General features: G+C 44.3%; 1 protein-coding gene across 6 annotated transcripts in view; it reads left to right on the forward strand.

Annotated features, from left to right (window-relative positions):
* The window catches only part of hectd4 (HECT domain E3 ubiquitin protein ligase 4), a 73,163-nt gene that overhangs the window by 34,951 nt on the left and 15,435 nt on the right, over window positions 1-22,777 (forward strand). For all 6 annotated transcript variants that reach the window (XM_018752933.2, XM_029258961.1, XM_029258993.1 and 3 more), the window contains 30 exons: window positions 92-238; window positions 334-518; window positions 1,303-1,456; window positions 1,565-1,845; window positions 2,141-2,330; window positions 2,714-2,795; window positions 3,596-3,798; window positions 4,149-4,284; window positions 4,571-4,753; window positions 8,172-8,336; window positions 8,516-8,685; window positions 9,019-9,134; window positions 9,687-9,790; window positions 9,875-10,036; window positions 10,483-10,631; window positions 10,847-10,926; window positions 11,055-11,218; window positions 11,607-11,844; window positions 12,025-12,161; window positions 12,261-12,387; window positions 12,570-12,707; window positions 12,799-12,935; window positions 13,377-13,537; window positions 13,844-14,025; window positions 14,808-15,013; window positions 17,245-17,375; window positions 19,193-19,398; window positions 19,653-19,832; window positions 20,556-21,958; window positions 22,356-22,563. In XM_018752933.2, the coding sequence (XP_018608449.2) occupies window positions 92-238; window positions 334-518; window positions 1,303-1,456; window positions 1,565-1,845; window positions 2,141-2,330; window positions 2,714-2,795; window positions 3,596-3,798; window positions 4,149-4,284; window positions 4,571-4,753; window positions 8,172-8,336; window positions 8,516-8,685; window positions 9,019-9,134; window positions 9,687-9,790; window positions 9,875-10,036; window positions 10,483-10,631; window positions 10,847-10,926; window positions 11,055-11,218; window positions 11,607-11,844; window positions 12,025-12,161; window positions 12,261-12,387; window positions 12,570-12,707; window positions 12,799-12,935; window positions 13,377-13,537; window positions 13,844-14,025; window positions 14,808-15,013; window positions 17,245-17,375; window positions 19,193-19,398; window positions 19,653-19,832; window positions 20,556-21,958; window positions 22,356-22,563 (6,125 nt within the window). The remainder of the gene's footprint in view (window positions 1-91; window positions 239-333; window positions 519-1,302; window positions 1,457-1,564; window positions 1,846-2,140; window positions 2,331-2,713; window positions 2,796-3,595; window positions 3,799-4,148; window positions 4,285-4,570; window positions 4,754-8,171; window positions 8,337-8,515; window positions 8,686-9,018; window positions 9,135-9,686; window positions 9,791-9,874; window positions 10,037-10,482; window positions 10,632-10,846; window positions 10,927-11,054; window positions 11,219-11,606; window positions 11,845-12,024; window positions 12,162-12,260; window positions 12,388-12,569; window positions 12,708-12,798; window positions 12,936-13,376; window positions 13,538-13,843; window positions 14,026-14,807; window positions 15,014-17,244; window positions 17,376-19,192; window positions 19,399-19,652; window positions 19,833-20,555; window positions 21,959-22,355; window positions 22,564-22,777) is intronic.

A 22,777-nucleotide genomic window follows, 5' to 3' on the forward strand; every position in this document is an offset into this window, starting at 1 on the left:
CCTCTCTCAGGTTTTCTCTTACTCTGCCTCTGGACTTGGTGCTGCATTATCTATGAATGTAGACTGTATGCAGGGTGTTCTGCCTCCTCAGGATTGAGGAGCTAACCTGCGGTGGCATGGTGGAGCAGGTACAGGAGGCGTTCGGGGAGACCATGACGTCTGTGGTGTCACTGTGCGCTCGTTACCCTATAGCCTGCTCCAACAGTATCGGCCTACTGTGCACCATCCCTTACACAAGGTGAGGCCTCAGCTCCCAGCCCCACCTCACTGTATACATGCGTGTGTGTGTGTGTGAGTGAGTGAGTGAGTGATTTACTGTCTGTGTATCTGCAGGAGTGAGGAGCAGTGCCTGGTGCGCAGCGGTCTGGTACAGCTAATGGACCGCCTGTGCAGCCTGAGTGGCCAGCGTGACAGCAGTTGCAATGAGAAGCAAACCCGCAAACAGAAAGTGGCCACCATGGCCTGGGCCGCCTTCCAGGTTCTGGCCAACCGCTGCATTGAGTGGGAGAAGGTGGAAGGTACGCTACTGCACGCCCTAAGGGAGAACAGAGTGCTGCAGGACTAAAAGCAGCACCAAGAACACCATTCACGGCGCTATGTGCTCTTTATTGTTGCATTAATCAAACTCTTATGTGATTTTTGGTCTGACATACCTTACATTTACATCTCATTCATATCCTTATAAAACTTTAATTTGGTGAATAGATTGGATTTAGTTCATAACAGTGGTCAGTGATGGAGGTGGAGTAGGCTGACTTATGAAAGTGTGTGTAATGTCTTTCCATATGAAAGCAATGGTAAGGACCATCTTTGAACAGCCTTTATTATGGGTCATATGAGGCAAAGGGTAAGGTATAGTCCACTAGTGGGAGATGGCATGAAAGTGCTGCTGCTTTATAGCGCCGGGGTTATCACACAGGTTATCTGTGTAGAGTTGGTGTGTTGTCTCCATGTTTGTGTGGGTTTGCTCCAAGTGCTGTTCCCTGGGTTTGTAGAGTGAGTTATGTTGCTCTGTTGTGTGGATGGCTGGATATTTAGAGTAAGTAGCTTGCTCAAGTGAATCTAGCATTGACTGTAGGATTGCAGGTATTTGTTAAATAGAAATAGTTTGAATAATAAAGTGAGTAATCTTCTGTTTTAAGACCACAAAGAGCAGAAGAAAGCAAAGTAATTTTTACCATTCTACTTTCATGGTGTCACTCTGTAAGGAAATGTGCTTTATATTGGTGTACTTTCTGTAAAACTGTGGTGACTCTAAGCAGTGACCTTTGACCCTGATCCACTGTCATCCTACATCCCCAGGGGGCTCCTCAGATGCAGTGCATTCTGGATTGGCACGCCAGGTGTCCAGCTTGCTGACAAACCACCTGGCCCGAGCCACAGAGTGCTGTGGCAACCAGGCAGCAGGCAACGATGCACTGCAGGATGTGCTCAGTCTGCTCAATGACTTGTCCAGGTAGGTGGTCAGCAGCGCAGCAGAGCACTCCTCTTAGTGTTTAGTTTGTCTGAAGAATGTAAATGAGCAGAGAGCTGATAACTTCTCTTGTTTATCTGCACATCCCAGGAGCCACATTGGCAAGGCCATCCTGAGTCAGCCAGCCTGTGTATCAAAGCTACTGTCACTGCTCCTGGACCAGCGTCCGTCACCCAAACTGGTGCTCATCATCCTCCAGCTGTGCCGTGCAGCACTGCCCCTCATGAGTGTGGAGGACTGTGGCAATGTAGCACTACCCCCCTGGAGCTACTCCATTCATACTCTGGATGCCGAGCAGCAGGACAGCAGTGACCCAGCATCCCGCATCGCCTCCTTGCTGCTGGCTAAACTAGCTGATTACGTGGTTCCAGGTGAATGGCTGAGATCTCCATGGTCTCTGGGGCTTGTGTTGTTTTTCACTCTGGCTCATATCTTAATGATGACTTTAATGGTATAATTTAGGTTGCAAGATGTCTTATTTACAGTTTTAAGTGTGAATTATGCACTAATTAAAATCTCAAATATGAGAGGCTCCCAACTGTCAGGTATGAGAGTTGAGCAGCTCTGCTACTGACACATGCTGTAAGGGTGTGCCATTGGTGCCCATGTATGTTGTGGTGTACCCCCTGGTATGACTTGTCTTCAGCAGTTTCTTTTCTCTGCCAGGTTGTCAGACCCTGCTGTCCCCCAGCTCATCAGAACCAGACACTAGCCTGACCCGCTCAAGCCCCAAGAGTTCTGTGAAGACGGACAAGGATGTGGAGGAGGAGGGAGAGGCTGTGGATGGCAAGCTGTCCATCTTCATCCACAAGCGGGAGGATCAGTCATCCCATGAGGTCTTGCAGCCTCTGCTCAGGTAAATGTTTCTGTATGCTATCTAAGGGCATGGTCAACCAAACTTTTCGCATCTAAGTTGGATGATTGACTCATTATTACTACTTAAGAGAAACAAATAGGTCAAATGAGGGAAATACATGCTTTTTCTTTCAGCTTTTCATTATTACAGATAGTGCCTCAAAAATATCATTTCTGTTTCTATATGCCTGCGTCCAGTAGACAGCAGTTGTATGTTATGCCTTAACAAAGTTCAGGTTGATTATTGTTGATGACCGTGTCCCTGGAGTTGCTCCACTTGTGCCAGGTGTCCCACGGAACTTGTTGTGCTTCTCTGCATGAGGTTTACTGACCCCTGTTTGAACTCCGTTGACCGTGGCTGTACTCCTCCATGTTAACTTACAGCAGTTCTGAGGGCCGACCTTTCCGTCTGGGCACTGGAGCAAACATGGAGAAGGTGGTGAAGATGGACCGAGACATGACCAAGGTCAGCATTTTCCATGTCTTCTGTCTTACAATCTGCTACACTGGCTTTTCAAGTTTCAAATACAACTGGGACCAAATTTACTTTTACAACTAAATTGCAGTCAATAGAAGCTATACAATAAAGACATCCCTCTATTTATTCATCTGTTAGACTGTAAAATTCCATGAAAAGGTAGTAAATAAAAGTAATACTGTAGCACTTTCAGCCATCAAGCCATTGTCAATAACCACTTGTACATATGCAGTTGTGGTGATCTTATACCTGTCCTCAGAAGCATAGGGCAGGGTCCACCCTGGATGGAGTGCAGTGCAGGACATTTAAATTCAAGCTGCATTACAAGTAATTATTTTATATTACTGGAAATAAAGTACATGTTCATGGCTTCTTACATCCCAATGACAGGGTGACTCAGTACATTAGCACATCCACCTTCTGGTCACTTCGAACTCGGTTATTGTCTGCATAATTAATACAAGATTAATACAAATGACCCTTTATTTATGGGGTAGGTTGTGTAAAAGTCTGGGATATAGCTGTAGTAAATAAAAAATTTCAAAATTATTCACGTTGAGCTACGTTAATTTAAAATTATTAAAAATAGAAATACATTCTCTTCATAAACTTCTATTAATTTAATAGATCACTGACACTGCCAATTCCCAGATGAACCACTGTACTGTTAGAATGAGTTTGTAGAACAAATACTGTAGTAAAAGTATCAGTCCAGTGCCATTGCAGATTATGATGTTGAAGTCATGGTGATTTGAGGTCAGTTTGTTTCCACCTCTTCCCCACGGCAGAGCGGGAGCTGCGAGGTGGTTACAGAGGAGGCTGCAGCTGCTCTGCGCAAGGCCACCAAGTGGGCCCAGTCAGGCTTGATCGTGAGTGTGGGTCCACCTGTGGAAACATTGGCCCTGGAGAGCACAGGAGGTGTTACCACAGGGGACAAGAAGAAGACGGCTCAGACGGCTGTGTGCCGGGAGAGGAACTCCGAGCTTGCCAGGTGACTTGTTGAACAGCAGCCCACAGTCACGTAACAAACACTCAGTTTATACTTGACCTTTCTGTTTTGTTGCCTTACCTCAGGAAGCTTCTGACAACTTTTGACAGCCAGACTAAGTCAGTGTTATGTGGATCATTCCAGGATTTCACTGTAGTTCTGTTTGGGAAGGGACAGTACTCCACTTTCTGCTTAACTCTCATTGATTGGTTCTGATAACTACTTTACATGAGAGAGGTGTTCTCCAGGCTTTGGTAGACAGGCTGTCATAGGGCTTGCCTCTGGATTATTATGCAGATTAACCTCCCAGCTGTAACACAGTATCAGTGACTCTATCTCCTACCCACTCACAGGACCGATCCAGTCAGGCCCTTCATCAGTGGACATGTAGCTAACAGTATGGCTGCAGAGGTCATCGCTCTGTTGCACAGCCTCCTGACTGCTCCAGAGTCCAACACAGCCCAGATCTGGACCTCCACTGCAGAAAAGGTTGGCCAGGAGTGCCAGGATTGAGTATTGGTTGACCACAGTTAGTCAGCACAGTATAATGGACATAACTGTGCTAAAACTGATGCTGTTTTTCAGAATACTATATGCTGATGTTGATGATTGTAATGATGGGATTGATGATCCTCTTTCTTGCCCCTAATGATGTTAAATTTATAATGGTTGTGGTAGCGGAAGTGTTGATTTAGATGATGGAAAAGATCACAGGTTAGAGGAGATGCTGATGCTAAGAATGCTTGTAATGACTGTGGGTGTGCTGGTGTCCCAGGTGCTGTCTCGTGCACTGATGTACATTCCCCAGCTGGGCAAATATGCAGAGAGCATCCTGGAGAATGGTAGCAGCAGTGGGCGCAAGCTGGCCAAATTGCAGGCCATTGGCAGGCAGGCTGTAGCTGCGCTTTGCGCCTTAGGTGGCTTCAAGGAGACGATCAAGATGGGATCGGAGGTCCAGGTTTGTCCTCATGCTTCTCTTTTCAAGGAGTCTGGCCACTATACATGATGGGTGTTTAATCAGAGCAGTTTTTGGTAGCTGGCTAACTACACTAACTTGTCAACATAGTTGACACTAGGAGCAGGTAAGTCCACTGTTTTTTTTCCTTAAGTCAGTCAGTTTCCCCTTGAAAACTGATATAGTAAATAAATACAGGCATCCCTTGATTTACAAACTGTTTATCCAAAATTTTGCTATGACATCTCTTGGCTTTGATAGCAATTTTTTTGATTTACAAAAAAATCTGTATAACAGAGTTTATCGAAAACATGTCCAGTAAATTTTGAAAGTTGAATGTTGCGCGAGTGAAGCGGAGCTGCAGTAATATACTGTAGCTAGCTGGTATTTCTCTGTACAGGTCTCTCTGTGTGTTAATGTAAGTGTATTGCTTTTAAGAAAGTGCAGTCTTATGGGAAACGTCTGAAAATCTACTAGAGTGTCTGTCGGCTGTATTGAGTGTGTTTGAATGATTGTGGCGATAGCATGGTTAGGAGAGAAGTATGAACTGGTCTTCTGGCTGTTTATACACATCTTACCAGCACTCTATAATTTTTTAGAAAGTTAATAAATGCACTGTTCTCGGTGTATCCCTGCTTAGTTTATTGGTCATCCTGTGGTGAACAGATCAATTAAAGAGAAAAGTGGGCGGTACCCTTGAGTAGTAAATGTGTTGTGATTAAATCATGGGTAGGTAGTTATGTGGAGTATAGTATGTGAAGTATGTGAACCCCTTGTCTTTTTACCCCAAAACTGTAATTTAACCAGAAACATTATCTGACGACATAGGTGTGTACAGACAGTCCCCGAACTATGATGGTTCGAAATCCATGTACGTTGCATTCATTCGTTTTTTGATTTGGACTTGCAAAACAAAATGTGAATGAACTGTTTAAAAGCTATTTTTTGCTCAAAATGTAAAATATTTCAAATATGTGTCATTCATAGTTTCGTGATGTTTTATTTTTTGACTTTGTGGTATTCTTGAACAACACGCATGTAAAGTAATTGAAACCACGCATAATCCATCAGAGGCTTCATGGAACATGCTGGCTTTGCTCCGAATTATTCATAAATTTAATATGGATTACAACATGCTTTTCAGAAGCAGCAAGAGAGTGACAGTAAGGGAGGATGACATGTCTACCAAGAATATCAGCAGGACTTTTCAGGTGCCACTTAATCTTATTTAGTGCGGGTGTTAAAAGCACAGTGAAGTGCTAGGTTCTAGTCTACATTATATTTAGCAGACGCTTTTTTCCAAACCAACTTCCAGTGAACTCTATTATCAGCCAACATACCTTATTTACCAAGGTGACTTACACTGCTAGATACACTACTTAAAGGGTCACTCATCCATACATCAGTGGAACATACTCTGTCACTCATGCTGTGGGTGAACCTGAACAACATGTTTTTGGACTGTGGGATGAAACCAGAACACCCAGAGGAAACCCACGCAGACACAGGGAGAACATGCAAACTCCACACAGACTGAGCGAGGATCAAACCCATGTCCTCTCGCAACACCCAGGTGCTGTGATACAGCAGCACTACTCACTGTGCTGCCCGTTCTAGGTTAGACTACTTGTTAGACTGGAAATATTGTGCACTTTGGGGTCATTTTATCATACTGTATATGGTATTGTGAGATTTTGATTTCTAGACTTTGTGTGATTAAACAAAAAAGAGAAAATAGGTCCTTTTTTGTGTGTGCTCAGAAACGATGATGAGCTGTGCTCATTTTTCTGCTTTCAATATTAAATCAAAAAACGAATGACAGCATTGTAATTATTTGGTTTTTCATTTTCAAATCAAAAATGAATGAAGACAATGTACACAGACCGTCTGACTTACAATTTTTAGATAAGAAGTAATGGTGTTTGGTATGGTAGGTGTATTAAATGCATTTTCGACTTATAATGGGTTTATTGGAACGTAACCCCAGTGGAAGTCGGAGACCGTCTAATTACTAGTTCCATGAGTTGGTTTATACGTAGGAAATTGTGTTAGCAGAAAAAAAAAAAAAACGGAAAAGTGCTGGTGCAAACATAAGTGAACCCGAAGTTGCTTTGGTTAAACCAAATATGTAAATAGTTGTGTAAATTAGTCATTTATTCATTCAAGTTTATTTTGTTTTAAAATTTGCATTTTATAGGTTTATTGTAGTATTTTATACAAAAATAATCATCCATATAGGGTTCATGTGCTTTCAAGCATCTTGCAGTGTTCTAGTGATATTTGGGGAAATCGGTTTGTTTTCAGATGAGGTGGGATCACATTTTTCCCTTTTAAAATGTGAAATAGGCTTTTTGTATCAAATTTTGGTATCTGCATCATTTTCAGATAGGGATTAATTTTGTAAATTGGGGGATGCCTATAACTATTCTGTTTACCTTAATTTTTTCATTATCTTCAAGCTATGGTAAAATTAAGTAATTTAAACATACTGAAAAAAAGTCTCCACAAGCTCTTGCAAAGTCCTAATTGTTACATGTCTGGTATATGTATTACACACTACCGTTGTGTTTAAGATTAACGTTGAGTGTTTTACTGCCACCTGTCAGCTTGGTGGTGAACACGTTACACTTTCTCAACACCAAAGAAAACTGTGAAAAACTATTAGAAATTAGCTGAAAATGCCTGTATCTCCACTATATATGTATTTTTCAGTTTATGACCTTTCATTTAGTTTTGTCTACATAAGTATGCAACTGTAACTTCAGGCGCCTACAGTGACTGAACATCTTGTGAAACCCAGTGTCTAACACAGCGGACAATGATAAATTCCATTAGGCTGCTGACCAGCTTTAAAACTGAAATTATGAATTTTGAAATGAATAGTGAGCTTGTTTGTGCAGTTTAGAACAAAGATCAGGCAACAAATGTGAACTTAGAGAGAGGGTGGAATTGGCATAAAAGAAACATAAAAATCCCCAGAAACTGGATTGGGAGATTGGTCCTTAGTTTCTCAAAGTTATGTTCTGCCATTTTTCCTTGCAGATTTATCAGGAATTGTGTGAAACCTTTGTTGAAAAGGACTTGTAGAGTTCAGAACACTTTCAAGGTTACTAGATCATGATGATAATCATTATCTGAATATAACACTGTGAATTTAGGACTAGACCTGCTGGGAATAAAGTCAAAGTAGAGAGAATATGACAGTTCGAGGAGGACCTCCAGAGGAGTAAGAACCTGAATCCCGCTGTTATCCATCAGTTTTATCAATTGAGGGTTGGTTTTAATTTTGTCGTTTAGTGCATATTTTATTTATACAAACTTACCTCAACAGTTTGCTGATGCTTTTTTTTTTTCTTTACATTTTATACTGTTGCAACATATTTTAGCAGTGCTCATTTACAATGTTCCTCACGCTGCCCAGGTGCTAGGAAAAGGGGTTCTTGGGAGTATAGGTGTGGTCATGTCCATCAACGAACAGGAAGGCATTGCTACAGTCAAATTTCCATCCTGCGATTACCGTAAGACTTGTAAAGCATCCGACATCCTCACAGTACCTATTTCCCGCCTCTGCACACCTCGATCAGAGGTGAGTCTTCCGCTCGTTCATTATTGTTGTTGTCACATTTATCAATACACCGCTATTCAAAAGGCAGATATTTTTGGTTAAAGTTTTTTTGGAATTAATAACAATCAAGTAGTAATATTTTCTCTTTGTGTGTTTGCAAAGCGCATGTTGACCTCATGCAATATTATTCTGCCTTTTAGGCCCTGCCCCTGTACAAGCTGTCCATAACGGAGAAAGTGGTGCAAGCTGTGCAGTCCATGTTGCTACCACAAGAGGGCAGTCTCTCAATTCACACCTCTCTTCCGGCTTCTGGTGATGGCTCCAGCCCTGTTATGGCAGCTGTCCGGCTCCTGGCTGAGATTCGAACCCGGTGAGAGTCGCATCTCAGCTGGTTTGCATGAGCCGAACTCCATCCCATCTATTTTAAGGTTTAAAGTTTTAAAAAAAAAAATGCAGTTTTTGAAAAACTAAAGCCAATTTTCATATTTCCTTTCTTCTATACTACTGTTCAGTAATTTATAAAATTAAAGCCCATAGTGAGTGCAATAAGGTTAGGCTTGATGTGTTCCTGTGAGATTATTTTCAGTTACATGTCCTATTTTTTTCTTGCAGCATTATCTGTAGCCTGTATGCGTTGCTTCAAGTAGTTAGTGCTTGTACCGTACTACAGTAGGTGACCAGTGTCCTCTGTGATGTTCCCCAGCGCGTGCTTGGTGATGGCCCAGCTGCTGGAGGACAGCTCTTTCTGTGAGGAGTTCATTCAGCAGTGTCCAGCAGCTGTGGAGGTGCTCAACTTGGTGGCCCAGGAATGCAGCCCTGGTGAGGCCCTTGTGTCACATCACATTACACTACATAACTCGTTGTTTGCCATTTATGCAAACAAAATATGGGGGTAAAAAGATGGTAGTGTAGTGATTAGAGCTGCTGCCCTTGATGCAATGGTTAGAGGCTTGAATCCCACTTCCGGCTGTAGTACAATTGAGCAAGGTATTTACCCTAAATTGCTCCAGTAAAATTACCTAGCTTTATAAATGGTTAAATAATTGTAGGTAGCTTTACATTGTGTGTCGTTTAGGAGAAAAACATCAGCTAAATGACTGTAATGTAAAAGTTTTTGCTCTAAAATGGAGCAGTGGGGCTCTCACTACGGCTGAAGTTTAGAACTTTGTCTTCTTTTAAAAAGATCCCTCACCAGTACACTATCTCCAGTCCCGTCTGTCTCTACTTGTTTGTCAGCCTCCCCATTGTTTTGTCTCTAACAGGACTGCTTGACTGCTAATGAACTGATGAACCTCATTGCTTGTTTTCAGCTGTTGCTCTGCCCCATTATCTTCTCCTAACTCTTTGTCGGGGCGTATCTCTGTTTTGCAGGAGAGCGTCTGTGTGTGGTTGAAGCACAGTGTGAGCGTGTACGAATGCTGTACCGGGATTGCGCCCGCCCTCCGCCCCCACCACTTCAGACTGACCGGAGACAGGTGGGTGTCAGTGCTGGGCCACGTTTTCTGTCTGCACCTTCTGCGGCCTTTGACTCCTCTAAACGTCTGTGTGAACCTCCGCAGCCAAAGGAGATCACCTGGTGCCCATCCCGTGTCTTCCCACCTGTTCGCGCCTGCATGTTCTCATCCCGTCTCACCTCCGTCACCTTCCTGGCTGACCCCAGTGCCGGGGGGGGGCTGCCGCGTGGCACCTTCATCTATGCCACGTCTCCTGTGCCCGTACAGGTTGGCACTACTGCGGCCTTTTCTACATTTTTATTAAATGGAGTTCAGTCAATTTTCCCCTGAATATTATTCATATATGTATGAACACTTTATATTATATAGCAATATGTATTCAGGGTTTAGAGGGTATTGCGATTGTAATGACAATGGCAAATAATTCTAGAATGCCGGCTAAGAAATCCAATTTGGGTTTCTTTGTGTGTTAACTGATTGTTCATTATATTCCTTTATATTCTTTACCTCCTGTGCCGCTACGAGAATGCCATGTAATAGAAGTTTAAATAAAAAATGCTTGATGTGGGGGGGAAGTCATTAAGGTAAAATAAGTTGGTGCTTCAATATGTAAATATGTTAAATGGACTGAAGCCTGTAGCTAGCAGGAGACAGATCAAATAGTGTTACCTGCTGTGACCAGTGTACACCAGCACTCTTTCCTGTGATCCCAGGCTCCTTCCTTCTACTGGGAGATTGAAATTGTTTCCTATGGAGACTCTGATGATGACAGCGGCCCAATAGTTTCCTTTGGCTTCGCCACCGAGGCAGAAAAGAGAGATGGCGCCTGGACGAACCCTGTGGGCACCTGTCTCTTTCACAAGTAGGTGCCCTCTGTGTACCATGTGGCCACCCATGTCTGAAGGGGAATCGGAAGGAGTTAATTAACTTGTTCGTGAAAACTTGGGGTTTGTAGTGGAGGGGTGGTAGGATTACATATTAGACCTGTTTCGTGACCGCAAGGGATGTTGTGGGGCAGTCAACTGAAGTCAACCCTGCATATCCCTTACTCTGTGGGCTGTTCATGTGTTCCCTCAGTAATGGCCGAGCAGTGCACTATAATGGCTCCAGCCTGCTCCAGTGGAAGAGTGTGAGGCTGGATGTGGCCCTTCTTCCTGGTGAGACTGGAGCTCTTCCTTTTCTTGTTACTTTCAGTAAGAAATGGGTATAAGTTCAGTTCACTGAAGTGGAGGTGAGTCAGTACTAGGCTGATCATACAATGTCCTGTGCTCACTTCCTGGGTTAGGTGATGTAGCTGGGATTGGCTGGGAGCGTGCAGAAGGGACCCCTCCACCCCCTGGCCAGGCCCCTAAGGGTCGTGTGTACTTCACCTACTGTGGACAACGGCTCAGCCCATTTCTGGAGGATGTAGCAGGGGGCATGTGGCCTCTGGTGCACATTCAGAAGAAAGTGAGTGTTGGTGCAGTAGGAACATCTGTTACTAGTCATAGCTGTGGGCAAGCGACTCACTACCTAATGATACTAACCCTTTTCCAAATGGCACCTTTATTAAATTTTTCCCCACTCTAGCTTTTCGCTCTAATGCAAGCAACTGTTTATGGAAGAGTGGAAATGTGCAGTTTAACTTCTAGTGTGCAGATTTGTAATACTCATCTTACCTACTGTCCATTCTCTGCTGTTTCAGATTCCTATAAATATTTATACTCTCTGCAATTATTATTCCATGATCACACTTAAAAATCACAGTTGTCCCAATTAGACTGTATTTCTCTGGATTTCTGGAGCCTAGGTGTTGAACACAATCATGTACAATTATGGGGCTCTCTAATACCTACAGAACACAAAAATCCATGCCAACTTTGGCAGCCGACCGTTTGCGTATGCTGAGGGGCAGGCGCACCGCAATGCTGCTGATCTGTGTGTGGACCTGGCTGAGGAGATCAGCGCAAACTTCGAGGTGCTCCCCTTCGCCATGGCGTCCGATAGTGATAATGACGCGGGCGCCAGTATAGCCTCCGATTCAGGCTCCCATGGGCCACCTTGTCGCATTGCTGCCGTGGCAACCGTGCAGCAGCGTAAGTCACCCTCCAGGCCTGCTCATGCCACTTTTCCAAGTCTCTGGAGTTGTTCTTGTGTAATGTCACCCACCTGGTTTGAATCCTCTGCCTGTTAGAGTTCTCTTTTTCTGCCCTGTCTGCATGTCCCCGTGGGCAGAATTTTATAAGAGCTCATTCTGTGTCCCCCTATTGAGACAGAGTACAACAGTGACTCATCATGCTACTACAAGATGGAGCTGAGTTATGAGAACTTTGTCACATCTGGGCCCGATGCACACCCACCCCCCATTGCAGATGATGAGAGTGACGATGATGACGATGAGGACATGCCCAGGGTAGGCGATACTGCTGTAAGGATGAGGCCACCTGCTGCATGTGGCTTTTCCCTGCTGTTTCACTCTTAACATCACTCCGCATCAACACCCCACCCACAGGAAGACCACTATGCCCTTCTGGTGAAGGCCTGGGAGACCAAGGTGTTCCCTACCATCCGCCGACGTTTCCGCAATGAAGCAGAGAGGAAGTCTGGCCTGGACCAGATAAAAGGCGCTTTGCAGCTGGGTGGGTGCTATCATTTTGTCAGCTTGTTTCAAAATCTATTTAAAAAGTTCTGAATGTTCAATATGTATAATACTTGTATAAAAACTTTTTAAAAAAAAGTTGGAAAGGAAAATCACCACTGGGTCATTTTGTTTCGAAACCTAGTGAAGCAGAGAGCGTGACAGTTTCTGACTTCTTTGCAGGGATGGTAGACATTGCGAGGCAAACTGTGGAATTTCTGTATGAAGAGAATGGTGGTATTCCCCGAGATCTCTACCTTCCTACCATTGAGGACATCAAGGATGAGGCCAACAAATTTACCATTGACAAAGTGCGCAAAGGTACATGAGTATGCCTGGCTGACTTGCTGTTCTGTGGTGGCCAGCCCCACGACAATCTGCTTGGTCTGGACTGAGAACTTCTCCTCTGTAGGTTTGACCGTGGTCATCCGCTGCCCGGACAGCAACAACACTAACAGCACCACCGGGGGGACAGCCCTGCCCAAGTTCGCCATCCGGGGCATGTTGAAGACCTTTGGCCTGCATGGGGTGGTTCTGGATGTGGACTCTGTAAGTACCACTGGATTTAGACTCTGGAGTTTAAAGCCAGTGTAACAATATGAAAAAACTGAATGTTTCTCACTGACCCTCAGATCTGACTGTACCGAAACATTATTTATTTTATTTATTTATTTTTAATATATTGCGAGTTTAGGGTCTGTGGGATTTCTTTTGTAGCTCTCTAACTATGTTCCATTACATGGTACGTTAAGTATTAGGCCAAACCTTCATCTACAATATCTCAAATACCATCTGACATTTTGTCCATTATAGTGGCAGAAAATATATATATAATTTTTTTTTTTTTTTTTTTTTTTTTTTTTTTTTTTTTTTAAAGGAGCAGCTTAGGTTGAGCAAATACAGCAGGGATACTTGGGTAAAACATCAGTGCTTCATCTTTGGTTTCAGCTGCTGATGTCTTTTTCTTTTTTTAAAAAAAAAAAAAAAAAGGTGAATGAGCTGGTGCAGGTTGAGACATACCTGCGTAGTGAAGGGGTGCTCGTGCGTTACTGGTACCCCATAGAGATGCTGGAGCGCCCACCCGCTGGCTCACGTCGCACTGCAGCAAATGGTCTTGTGTCCTTGGACAGCAGCAACATCCAGATCCACAGGTTTTGTATATATACACACACATACAAAGAGCAATAATTACATAAATCTGTGTTTAGTTACGTGGAATATGCGTACGCTGATTTACCTTTTTTGTCAGTGAATAAATTAAGCTGATGGTTCCAGCCTATGAATAACGAGGCAATTGCCTGTATAGTTTAAATGATGTTCCTATGTTTGTCCGTGTCCATTATAGTGTGTATGCTGCTCTTCTTCATGTTAAGAACTTTGTGTTTTGCTACTGTCTGCCTAAGCTGTCCTATACACCTGATTCCATGGTGTCCCTCCAAATGCGCCCTGTCTTTCAGGGAGCTGCTGCGCTGCGAAGGTGCTCTGGCGCGGCTCTACTGCCGCATGGCCTTGCTCAACATTTTTGCCCCGAAGAGCCCCCACACGTTCACCCGCCTCTTTCACATCCCTGCTGTTCGTGATATCACTCTGGAACATCTGCAGCTGCTCTCCAACCAGCTTCTAGCACCACCACTGCCAGGTAAGTGGGAAGTTTGGAGAGCCAAGGGAACCAGAAGATGGACTATGGAGGAAAAGGGTGGGGCTAGTAACAGACTGGGTGGGTTTAGTCAGGGCAAGAGTCATTGACTGTAGAATGCATTTGTTGGATGGCTGCTGATGAGCTACAGAAATATGGCTGGATCTCAATAACACAGAGGTTGAGATTGCACAACTAAAGACATTTATGGTGCAGCAGATAGCACTGGTGCCTCACAGTGGGTGGGCTGTTCAGTTGTGTGTAGATTCAGTCCCTGTTCAGTGGGGTAGTTAGCACATTCTCCCCTCTTTATGTGGGTTTCCTGAGGTTTGGGGTGCTGCTGGAAGAGAGGGTGCCTACGGCAGTGCCACTCATATTGAGCAGAAGTGTGACCTCTGGCAGAGCTAGGTACACCTCCATCAGAGCGTGGAAGTAAGTGGAATAGTGGCCCTTCTGTGTCCCAAGGACCAGGGTCCCACCTGCTGTTGAGTCATCTTGACTTGGTGCTGAACCACCTCCAGCTCTGCCCCCAGCTGCTTAAAACATCTGCTAAATGAATAAATGTTCGTTTCCATCCAGGAAAACATTAACCTCCCCTTTTGATCTTGCTGTAAATTAATTGCTGACTAAAGGGTAAATGCAAAGCCTGCAGAAACCTTGATTTCAAACCCCTGGAATGCCCTGGCTCTCTGCTACAGTGTAATTCTATATGAGGAGGAATGCCAGTTTAGTAAATATAGTATCACCATCTCTGTAACATCACTGTATAATGCTTTGTCCTGCAGATGGAACCATCAGCTCCAGCTCAATCCTATTGGCACAATCATTGCTTCACAACTTGCAGGGCCAGAATTGCTCACCAACTGACCTGTTCTACCAGGGCAATGCACAAACCATTCGTGAGTGGCTCACAGTAGCCATCACACGTGCCCTTCATCAAGGCGAGGAGAGCTTGCTGGAGCTCACCAAGCAGATCTGCTGTTTCCTACAGGTGGGGGATCTTTGCTCACAAACCCTCATGACTACCTTTTCTACAAATAATCTTTTGCACATGCTTTTATAGGGGCAGCTGGTAGTGGCTAGAGCTGCTGCCTTGCATTTAAAAAAAACCTAGGTTGAAATCCCACCTCCTGTTGTGTCTTTGAGCAGTGTACTTACCCTGAATTGATACAGTAAAAATTACCCAGCTCCATAGATAGTAATTTGCACGTAGCTTTAAAACTGTAAGTTGCTTTGGAGAAAAGCATTAGCTAAATGAAACCATTTTTAAATGAGTAAGAATTGGTGCATTATCTAAAAGAACTGGTGTAGCTTCTTTGTCTGAGTGTGTTTACCAAAGTGATTTGAGTGCAATGTACAGGCAGTTCCTGGATTACAAACGAGTTCAGTTCCTCAGTCTGGTGTCCGATTTCTCCGCAAGTCAGAACAGTTGGGTACGGTTTGCGTCTATCAGTGAAATGTTTCTTAGTATATAGTGTTGTATATCATGTACCTTTCTATGCATAAAAAACATTAAAGAAACACTAAAACATCTTTAATAATACAGTGGGTTGGACCACAGTCCTGCTCTCCGGTGGGTCTGGGGTTCGAGTCCTGCTTGGGGTGCCTTGCGACGGACTGGCGTCCCGTCCTGGGTGTGTCCCCTCCCCCTCCGGCCTTACGCCCTGTGTTACCGGGTAGGCTCCGGTTCCCCACGACCCCGTATGGGACAAGCGGTTCTGAAAAGGTGTGTGTGTGTGTGTGTGTGTGTGTGTGTGTGTGAGATGATAATGCAATGTAAGAATAATAAATTTAACTACGGTATTTATAGTAGAGAGAGACAGATGATAAATGTTAGTACTGTCATGATGAACAGAGGACACGGAGGAGGCTGGACCCAAGTACAGGATCGTTTATTCATGATCAAAGGGTTAGATGTGTTCTCATGGTCGGGGACAGGCAAATGGTGGGTCAGTCGGTGAACTGAACAGAGGTGAGGATCTGTAATCGTGGTTGAGGGACAAGACGGGTGGACGTTATCAAAGAGATGTGGAACGGAACTGGGGAATGATGGGGGACAGGACTTGGAAGAGCAAAGCAAGGTAGGTTTGAGAACACAGAGGGGGTGGTTGTCTTGTGAGATTCCGCAACTTTTATAGCCGAGTGCTCCAATTGAAGCTGCTGGTTGAGGTGCAGGCGTGGTCCTGACAAATACAGCATTTATAATAGAGAGAGTGTGCGGCTGTGAAAAACATTAAAGAAACTTTAATGTACGCTTTTCCAGTGTTCGTTGGCATTTCACCCTTTTCCGATCACTTTATTTCCTCTTAAGTTTCAGTCGTGATTGTTTTCCTTTTCTTGGATGCATCACTATCACTTGCATCACATTTACGCTATGCTGCCATGGTTAGGATGGTAAAAACAAAAAGATAAAGCCAAATACAGTAACACACGAAACACTTAACAGCAGTGTGGTCTGAGTGAAAAGAATGAAATCTGTCCAACTTCGGGCTCACACATCCCTCCCACGAGCCAACAAAATGCTGTAGACGCGCAGTATGTTGATGTGTGTTGCCAAGTAGTGCCCATTTTATTTTAAATCATCCTATGTAACTCCAAGTTTTTAATAAGCTTAATTTTGAAGTTTTCATTTGATTGTTCCTTAAGGGTGACAAATTAACTTCCAGTCAGTAAGGAGGTGGTTTGTAACTATGGGTTGTACGTTAGTCGAACATTCATAACCTGGTGACTGCCTGTAATGATCTAGGGTACAACACTGTTTTCTGGGGGACTGAACCTAAAATGTGTTTAGTTTAGTTGGGCCACCAGTACATATTACACCTATCACATTCTGGTTTAAATGGGTCACTGCAATCCAATCATTGCCCACCTAGCTAACTTTCAACAAGATCAGGTGTTAGAACCATGCTAGCAAGATCTCTGGGGTGAGTCTTGAACTGAAGAGCTTGTCTTCCTTGGGCTGCAGGTTGTGTTGCCTCAGTCAGCCTGGTAGTGCGAGCCTCGCATGAAATATTACTAGACACCAAACCTTACTAGGAGCTGACAGTTCCTTCATTACAATTTGAAATTTAATTTCTGCACTCTGAAGACCCTTTAACATTCTCAGAGAACTATAGTTCCAAACAGTGGCAGATTGTCCTAAATGTGGCTATGGGTGGCTAGAAGAGGGGAGGGGAGGAAAAAAAAAAAAAAAAAAAAACAGGGATTTAATTTTGTTTACAGAATGCTCCAGAGCAGTTCACATCGGAAGAATTCCCCATCGCAGAGTCAAAGGTCAGCATGGACGTGAACTTCCCTGGTGCTGCCTTCATTGTTGTCTCCTGTAAGGAGAGCCAGCTGGGCTGTCGCAAAGAGTGAGTTTACCATCTATCCTGAGCACCAAGATTTACAATAAAATTCACCACACTTGTTAAAACACCCAAATTCCTGGATTAAAGGAAATAAGACATTTGCATATGTGATGTCATTCAGGCGCTCCTCTTGAAGTTGTCTGGTACTGACTTGAACACAAGAAACAGCATTGTGGTCTGAGTATAGTGATTAGAGTTGATACCTTTGGAGCAAAAGTTGCAGGTTCAAATCCGCCTTCCAGGTATAGTACCACTGAGCAGGGCACTTGCCCTAAATTGCTCCAGTAAAATTACCCAGCTTTATAAATGTGTAAATACAGCTGACCCTTGAACAACATGGGTTTGAACTGCGCAGGTCCACTTATATGCAATTTCTTTTCAATAAATATATTGGAAAGTTTTTTTTTTTTTTTTTTTTTTTTTTTTTTTTTTTTTTTTTTTTTTTTTTGAGATTTGTGACAATTTGAAAAAACTTGCAGACGAACTGTGTAACCTAGAAATATAAAAAAAACTAAGAAAAGTTAGGTATGTCATGAATCCCTAAATCTATGTAGACACTAGTATTTTTTCATTTACTACCGGAAAATATACACATATATTATAAAAAGTTAAATTTTACCAAAATTTACGTACACACAGACCATACATGGCACCATTAGCAGTCGAGAGAAATGTAAACAAACGTGAACATGCGGTATTAAATCATAACTGCATAAAATTAACTGTAGTACATACTGTATACTATTGTAATAGTTTATTTTATAGTTTACCAAATTAGACATTTAAGAAAAATAAAAGTAAACATTTTGTAAACCTTCATGTAAAATGCAGACCATTTGCAGAAGGTTACAAATCCAAAGGAAAAAATGTCTAGTACAGCGCGCGCGCGCACACACAATTGACTGAAGCCGCTTGTCCCGAGCGGAGTCATGGCAAGCCGGCACCTAACCTGGCAGCACAGGACGCAAGGCTGGAGGGGGAGGGGACACACCCAGGACGGGACTCCAGTCCGTCGCAAGGCACCCCAAGCGATAATCGAACTCCAGACCCACCCAAGAGCAGACACAGGCCAAACCTGCTGCGCCACTATGCTCCCATACAGCATACAGTACACCCTAAATGCATAAAATATTGGCATAGTTGATCTATATACAATAGAACTGTTCTGTACGGTTTGTGGGATTATGCTTATCTCCGCATGAGCAGTTCATACTGTATTGTAAATGTTTCCTTATGATTTTAACATTTTCTCTAGCCTACTTTATTGTCAGAATACAGTATATAATGCATAGAACATACAAAATATGTGTTAATTGACTTATCGTTAAGGCTCCCGGTCAACGGTAGGCTATTAGTAAAGTTTTTGGGAGTCAAATTTATATGCAGATTTTCAACTGCGCGAAGGGTCAGCACCACTAACCCCCGTGTTGTTCAAGGGTCATCTGTAATTGTATGTAACTCAGTATTATAAGTGTCTTTGGAGAAAATCATCAGCTAAATGAATAAATCTAAATATTTTCAGTAGTTCAGGAAAATCTATGTGAAACCTGGCAATTTTGTTCCCTGACAAATAGATCAAAGCTGAGCATAATACCTGAATTCAATCAATACCCCAGGTCTGCACTGAAGTTTTTATTCACTTGTTTACATTTGTCCCTGTTATTTTTGTTGTATTACTTTAATATGTTTTCTGCAAATATGTTATGATGGTATAGTATGTCTGTTTCATCTGTAGCTGGTGTGAATGAGCAGAGTCTATCTTAGAGAAGCTGATGAGAATAAATTGTATTCCCCTATTTTTCTGTGGTGTGTGTTCACAGCTCTTCTCTGTACAAGGCCCCATGGGCACGAGTCATGGTGTATGGCCTGGGGCACAAGGTACGCCGCAATGGGCAGCTCAACTTGATGGAGGCAGTCTGCTACCCACTGGATGCCTCCCCCTCCAACACTGGTCTCACCCCCCCACCCACCACCAATCAGTACCCCTCCATCATTATACCCACTGACAAGGTGCATGTCAAACTAGGTGAGTTTGTCAGATGACTCCACTGTGTACTTCAGCCAAACACATTTTGGCAGATTTCTGGAAATATTCAGGGTAAAAACGAGTCAGTGTTTGTGTCCAAGGGTTAAGGCTGAAGTGTAGTTTAGTGCAGAGATTCCTCTCTGGTCTAATCTAGCCTGGGCCAGTAGCTCAAGATGTAGTATTGCTACCTTGTTGCTTCACAGCTATGGGGTAGAGCCACAGGGTCATGTCTGCAGATTTGTTGCCGTGTACAGGTGTTTCGCCCCCTCCTGGAACCGTGCTGGCACTGCACTCCCTTCCACTGGAGTTCCCACTGGCTGTGGCCTTCGCAGAGCAATTGCTGAGCTGGACGTTGGGCGAGAGCACAGAGCGCTCAGAGGATGAGCCAGACACAGTCCCCCCCTCAGTCCTGCTGCAGCTGGTGGAATTGCTGGGTGAGTTTCCGCTATTCACCCCTTTGCATCATTCCCCCAATGTTGTATCTCTATCCTGCTACACTGTTTTACCATGTTTATAGCCTTAGTAGCTTTCTCTTCTCAGAAGTGTTATAACTCCTACTGAATGGTCACTTCTGATTGAGGAATTCAGTTTAATTTAAATGTTTTCAACACACCTCTAATCAAAGTGACACAGTTCTGAACAGTTCAGTGCATACTGTGACATGGTGATAAAAGAATATAGAGACAGTAAACCAAGGAGGCACTCTGCTAATGTATTGTTTATAAATAAGCCAACTGGCAACTGAGGAAAGGAAAACAAAAAAGGAAAAGGAACAGAGAATAACAAACCGTTGGGGGTCCAAGTATCAGTGATTGCCCAACCCTTCTGGGCATTCTCATGTTTGTTAGTGAGTCTCTGTAGGGTGTATCTATAACTTAAAAGTACAGCCAATTTAAATGAAGGAACTAAAATACTGAAAGAAGGGGCTGTGTAGTTTCCAGTCTTGTTGGTTTCATTCAAGTCCCAGCCCTGTCTGCAGATGTTTTTGAAAACCGACTGACTCCATTTTTTTGTCAGATTGAGTCTCCAAACATACTTTAGTGTAACTGTCTGGGTCGAACCCCCACTGTCCTGGTTGGATGATAGTGGTCTTGGAAAACTGAACAATAAATTACCTTTTTGTCAGGAAATGACATGCATTTTTGATTCTGTTCCAGGTGGCCTGCTGTGGACCACAGACCTTGCACCTTTCATCAAAGAACTCGCCTTTCAGCTGCTGGCTGAGCTGTTACGCAAAGTGCACCACCTAGAGCAGCGGAGGAACCCGTCGGGTCTGTCCAACTCCATAGCCCTACTTCTCAACCCCTGCCTGGCTGTACTCATGGCCTTGCAGACAGAACTGCGCAAACTCTATGACCGGGAGACCCAGGGCTGGGCAGCAGCTGGGGGTGGAGCTGGAGGTGGTTCAGCTGCAGGTGGGACCCTGGCCCTTGGGGCAGAGCAGGGTCGTTTCTCCACTTACTTCCATGCTCTGATGGAGGTGTGCCTCGCTGTTGCAGAAGTCACACTTCCGCTCAACATGAGTGGCACTGCTGTAGGCACCCTCTCTTCCAGCAGCGCCCCTAACCTCAGCGACTCCTCCTCATCTTCCTCTTCTTCACCTGGCCAGACCCCACAGAGCCCCAGCCTGCTCTCCAAACGCAAAAAGGTGAAGATGAAGCGGGATCGTGCTGCAGCGGCTGTAGCAGCGGCAGCTTCAGGGAAGCGCTCAGGCGCGTCTGCTAGTGGGGGCCGGCTCTCTGAGAGTGATGGTGCTCTGCTGAACATAGCAGGTGGGAAGCCTGAGGACATGCTGTGGTTCCACCGGGGGCTCACGCTGCTTATGATCCTTCGGCATCTGACCAATAAAGATCCTCAGGGGCTGGGTGTGACCAGTGATGCCGTGACTGATGCATGTCAGGCCCTGGTGGGCCCCACTGCCCACAGCCGGCTACTTGTGCTCTCGGGAATCCCCACCCACCTGGAGGAGGTGGTGGTGCGCAGTGCAATCCGCCGAGCCTGCAATGCCCATGGCGGTCTCTTCAAGGATGAAATCTTCATCCCACTGCAGGAAGAGGACCCCAAAAAACCCAAAGGGGGTGGGGTGTCCACGCCAGACACCAAGGTTGCCACTGAGGCTGAGCGGCCTCCTTCAACCGGAGGTATTGAGAGCCCAGAGAGCTCTAGCAGTGTCACCCCTGCCATGAGCATTAGCGCCTCAGCTTCCACCAGTCAGACTTCCATATGTAGCTCCTCTCAGGGAGTCTCCCGCACAGCTAGTGAGCTCTCTGTGGATCAGGAACTGCTCATTGCCCCAGCTACCACTGCTGCTACTGCTGCCGCTGTTGCTGTTCTTGCAACTCCACAGGGGGCACTGGACCCTCACACTGTGTCCAGCCAGGAGAGCCTAGACATCTCTCTATGCAGCACAGGCAGCCTGGGCAGTCTGGGGAGCCTGGGGGAGCCACTGGACAGTGCTGACACTGCCTCAGTGTCTGATGGGGGCTCTATGTACACTGTTACCTCCCTGGACAACAATGCTGTCATGGCCCGACCAATCAAGGGCTACGCTGTCATTGAGGTGAGTCTTAGCAAGAACATATAACAGAGGTATTGGATTATTAAACATTTATCAATCTGTCAAGTAATGGATGTGTATGTCACATAAACTAGTTCCCACACTTATGGACAGTTATGGACTGAAAATCCATGCTGAAAATGAGCTGTAAACACTGAAATCTTGACATGTATGGAAAGAACACGGTCCCACGTTCCTATTGTGTGTCTGCTCTGAGAGTGTTTTGCTGCCAGTTAATGAAGAAATGCAGGTCATTCTTAATTCACAAAAGACAAATTCTGGAAAATAAAAACTGGAGAATGTATAGCTAAATTCATACCTTGAACATTCATTACATGAGGTAGCAGTGTACTGTGTTAAAGTACCTGATGTATAGGGCCTATTTTTTTGGCTTTTTCAGGTTCGTGCCAAGGCTAAGGTGGAGAAGATTCGCGCCAGCCTCTTCAACAGCAGCGACCTGATTGGGTTGTCTAGCCTGGAAGGGGAGGATGAGCTGATGGAGATGACCAATGAGGAGATCCTGACAGCATCCACTGTGAATCAGAGCCTGTTTGACACACAGGGAAGCTCAGCCCTGGAAGACTATTTCATGGACAAATCCCTCAGAGGTTAGTACACATTCTCCCATTAGCACTGTATAGCATGGAAGGCTTCTAGTGAAAGTTTCACTGAACAGATTCTGTCAGTGTCAATGCTGCAGGGCACTACAGGTTTCACTTGGCAAATAGATTCTTTGGCTGTTAAGACGTGTGGGTTTCTTGCATTGAAATGCAAAATTGTCTGAGCTTTTAACATTGAACAGGTTATAATTATATAATTAAT

Source organism: Scleropages formosus, chromosome 1 (assembly GCF_900964775.1).
Source record: "Scleropages formosus chromosome 1, fSclFor1.1, whole genome shotgun sequence".
Classification (NCBI taxonomy): domain Eukaryota; kingdom Metazoa; phylum Chordata; class Actinopteri; order Osteoglossiformes; family Osteoglossidae; genus Scleropages; species Scleropages formosus.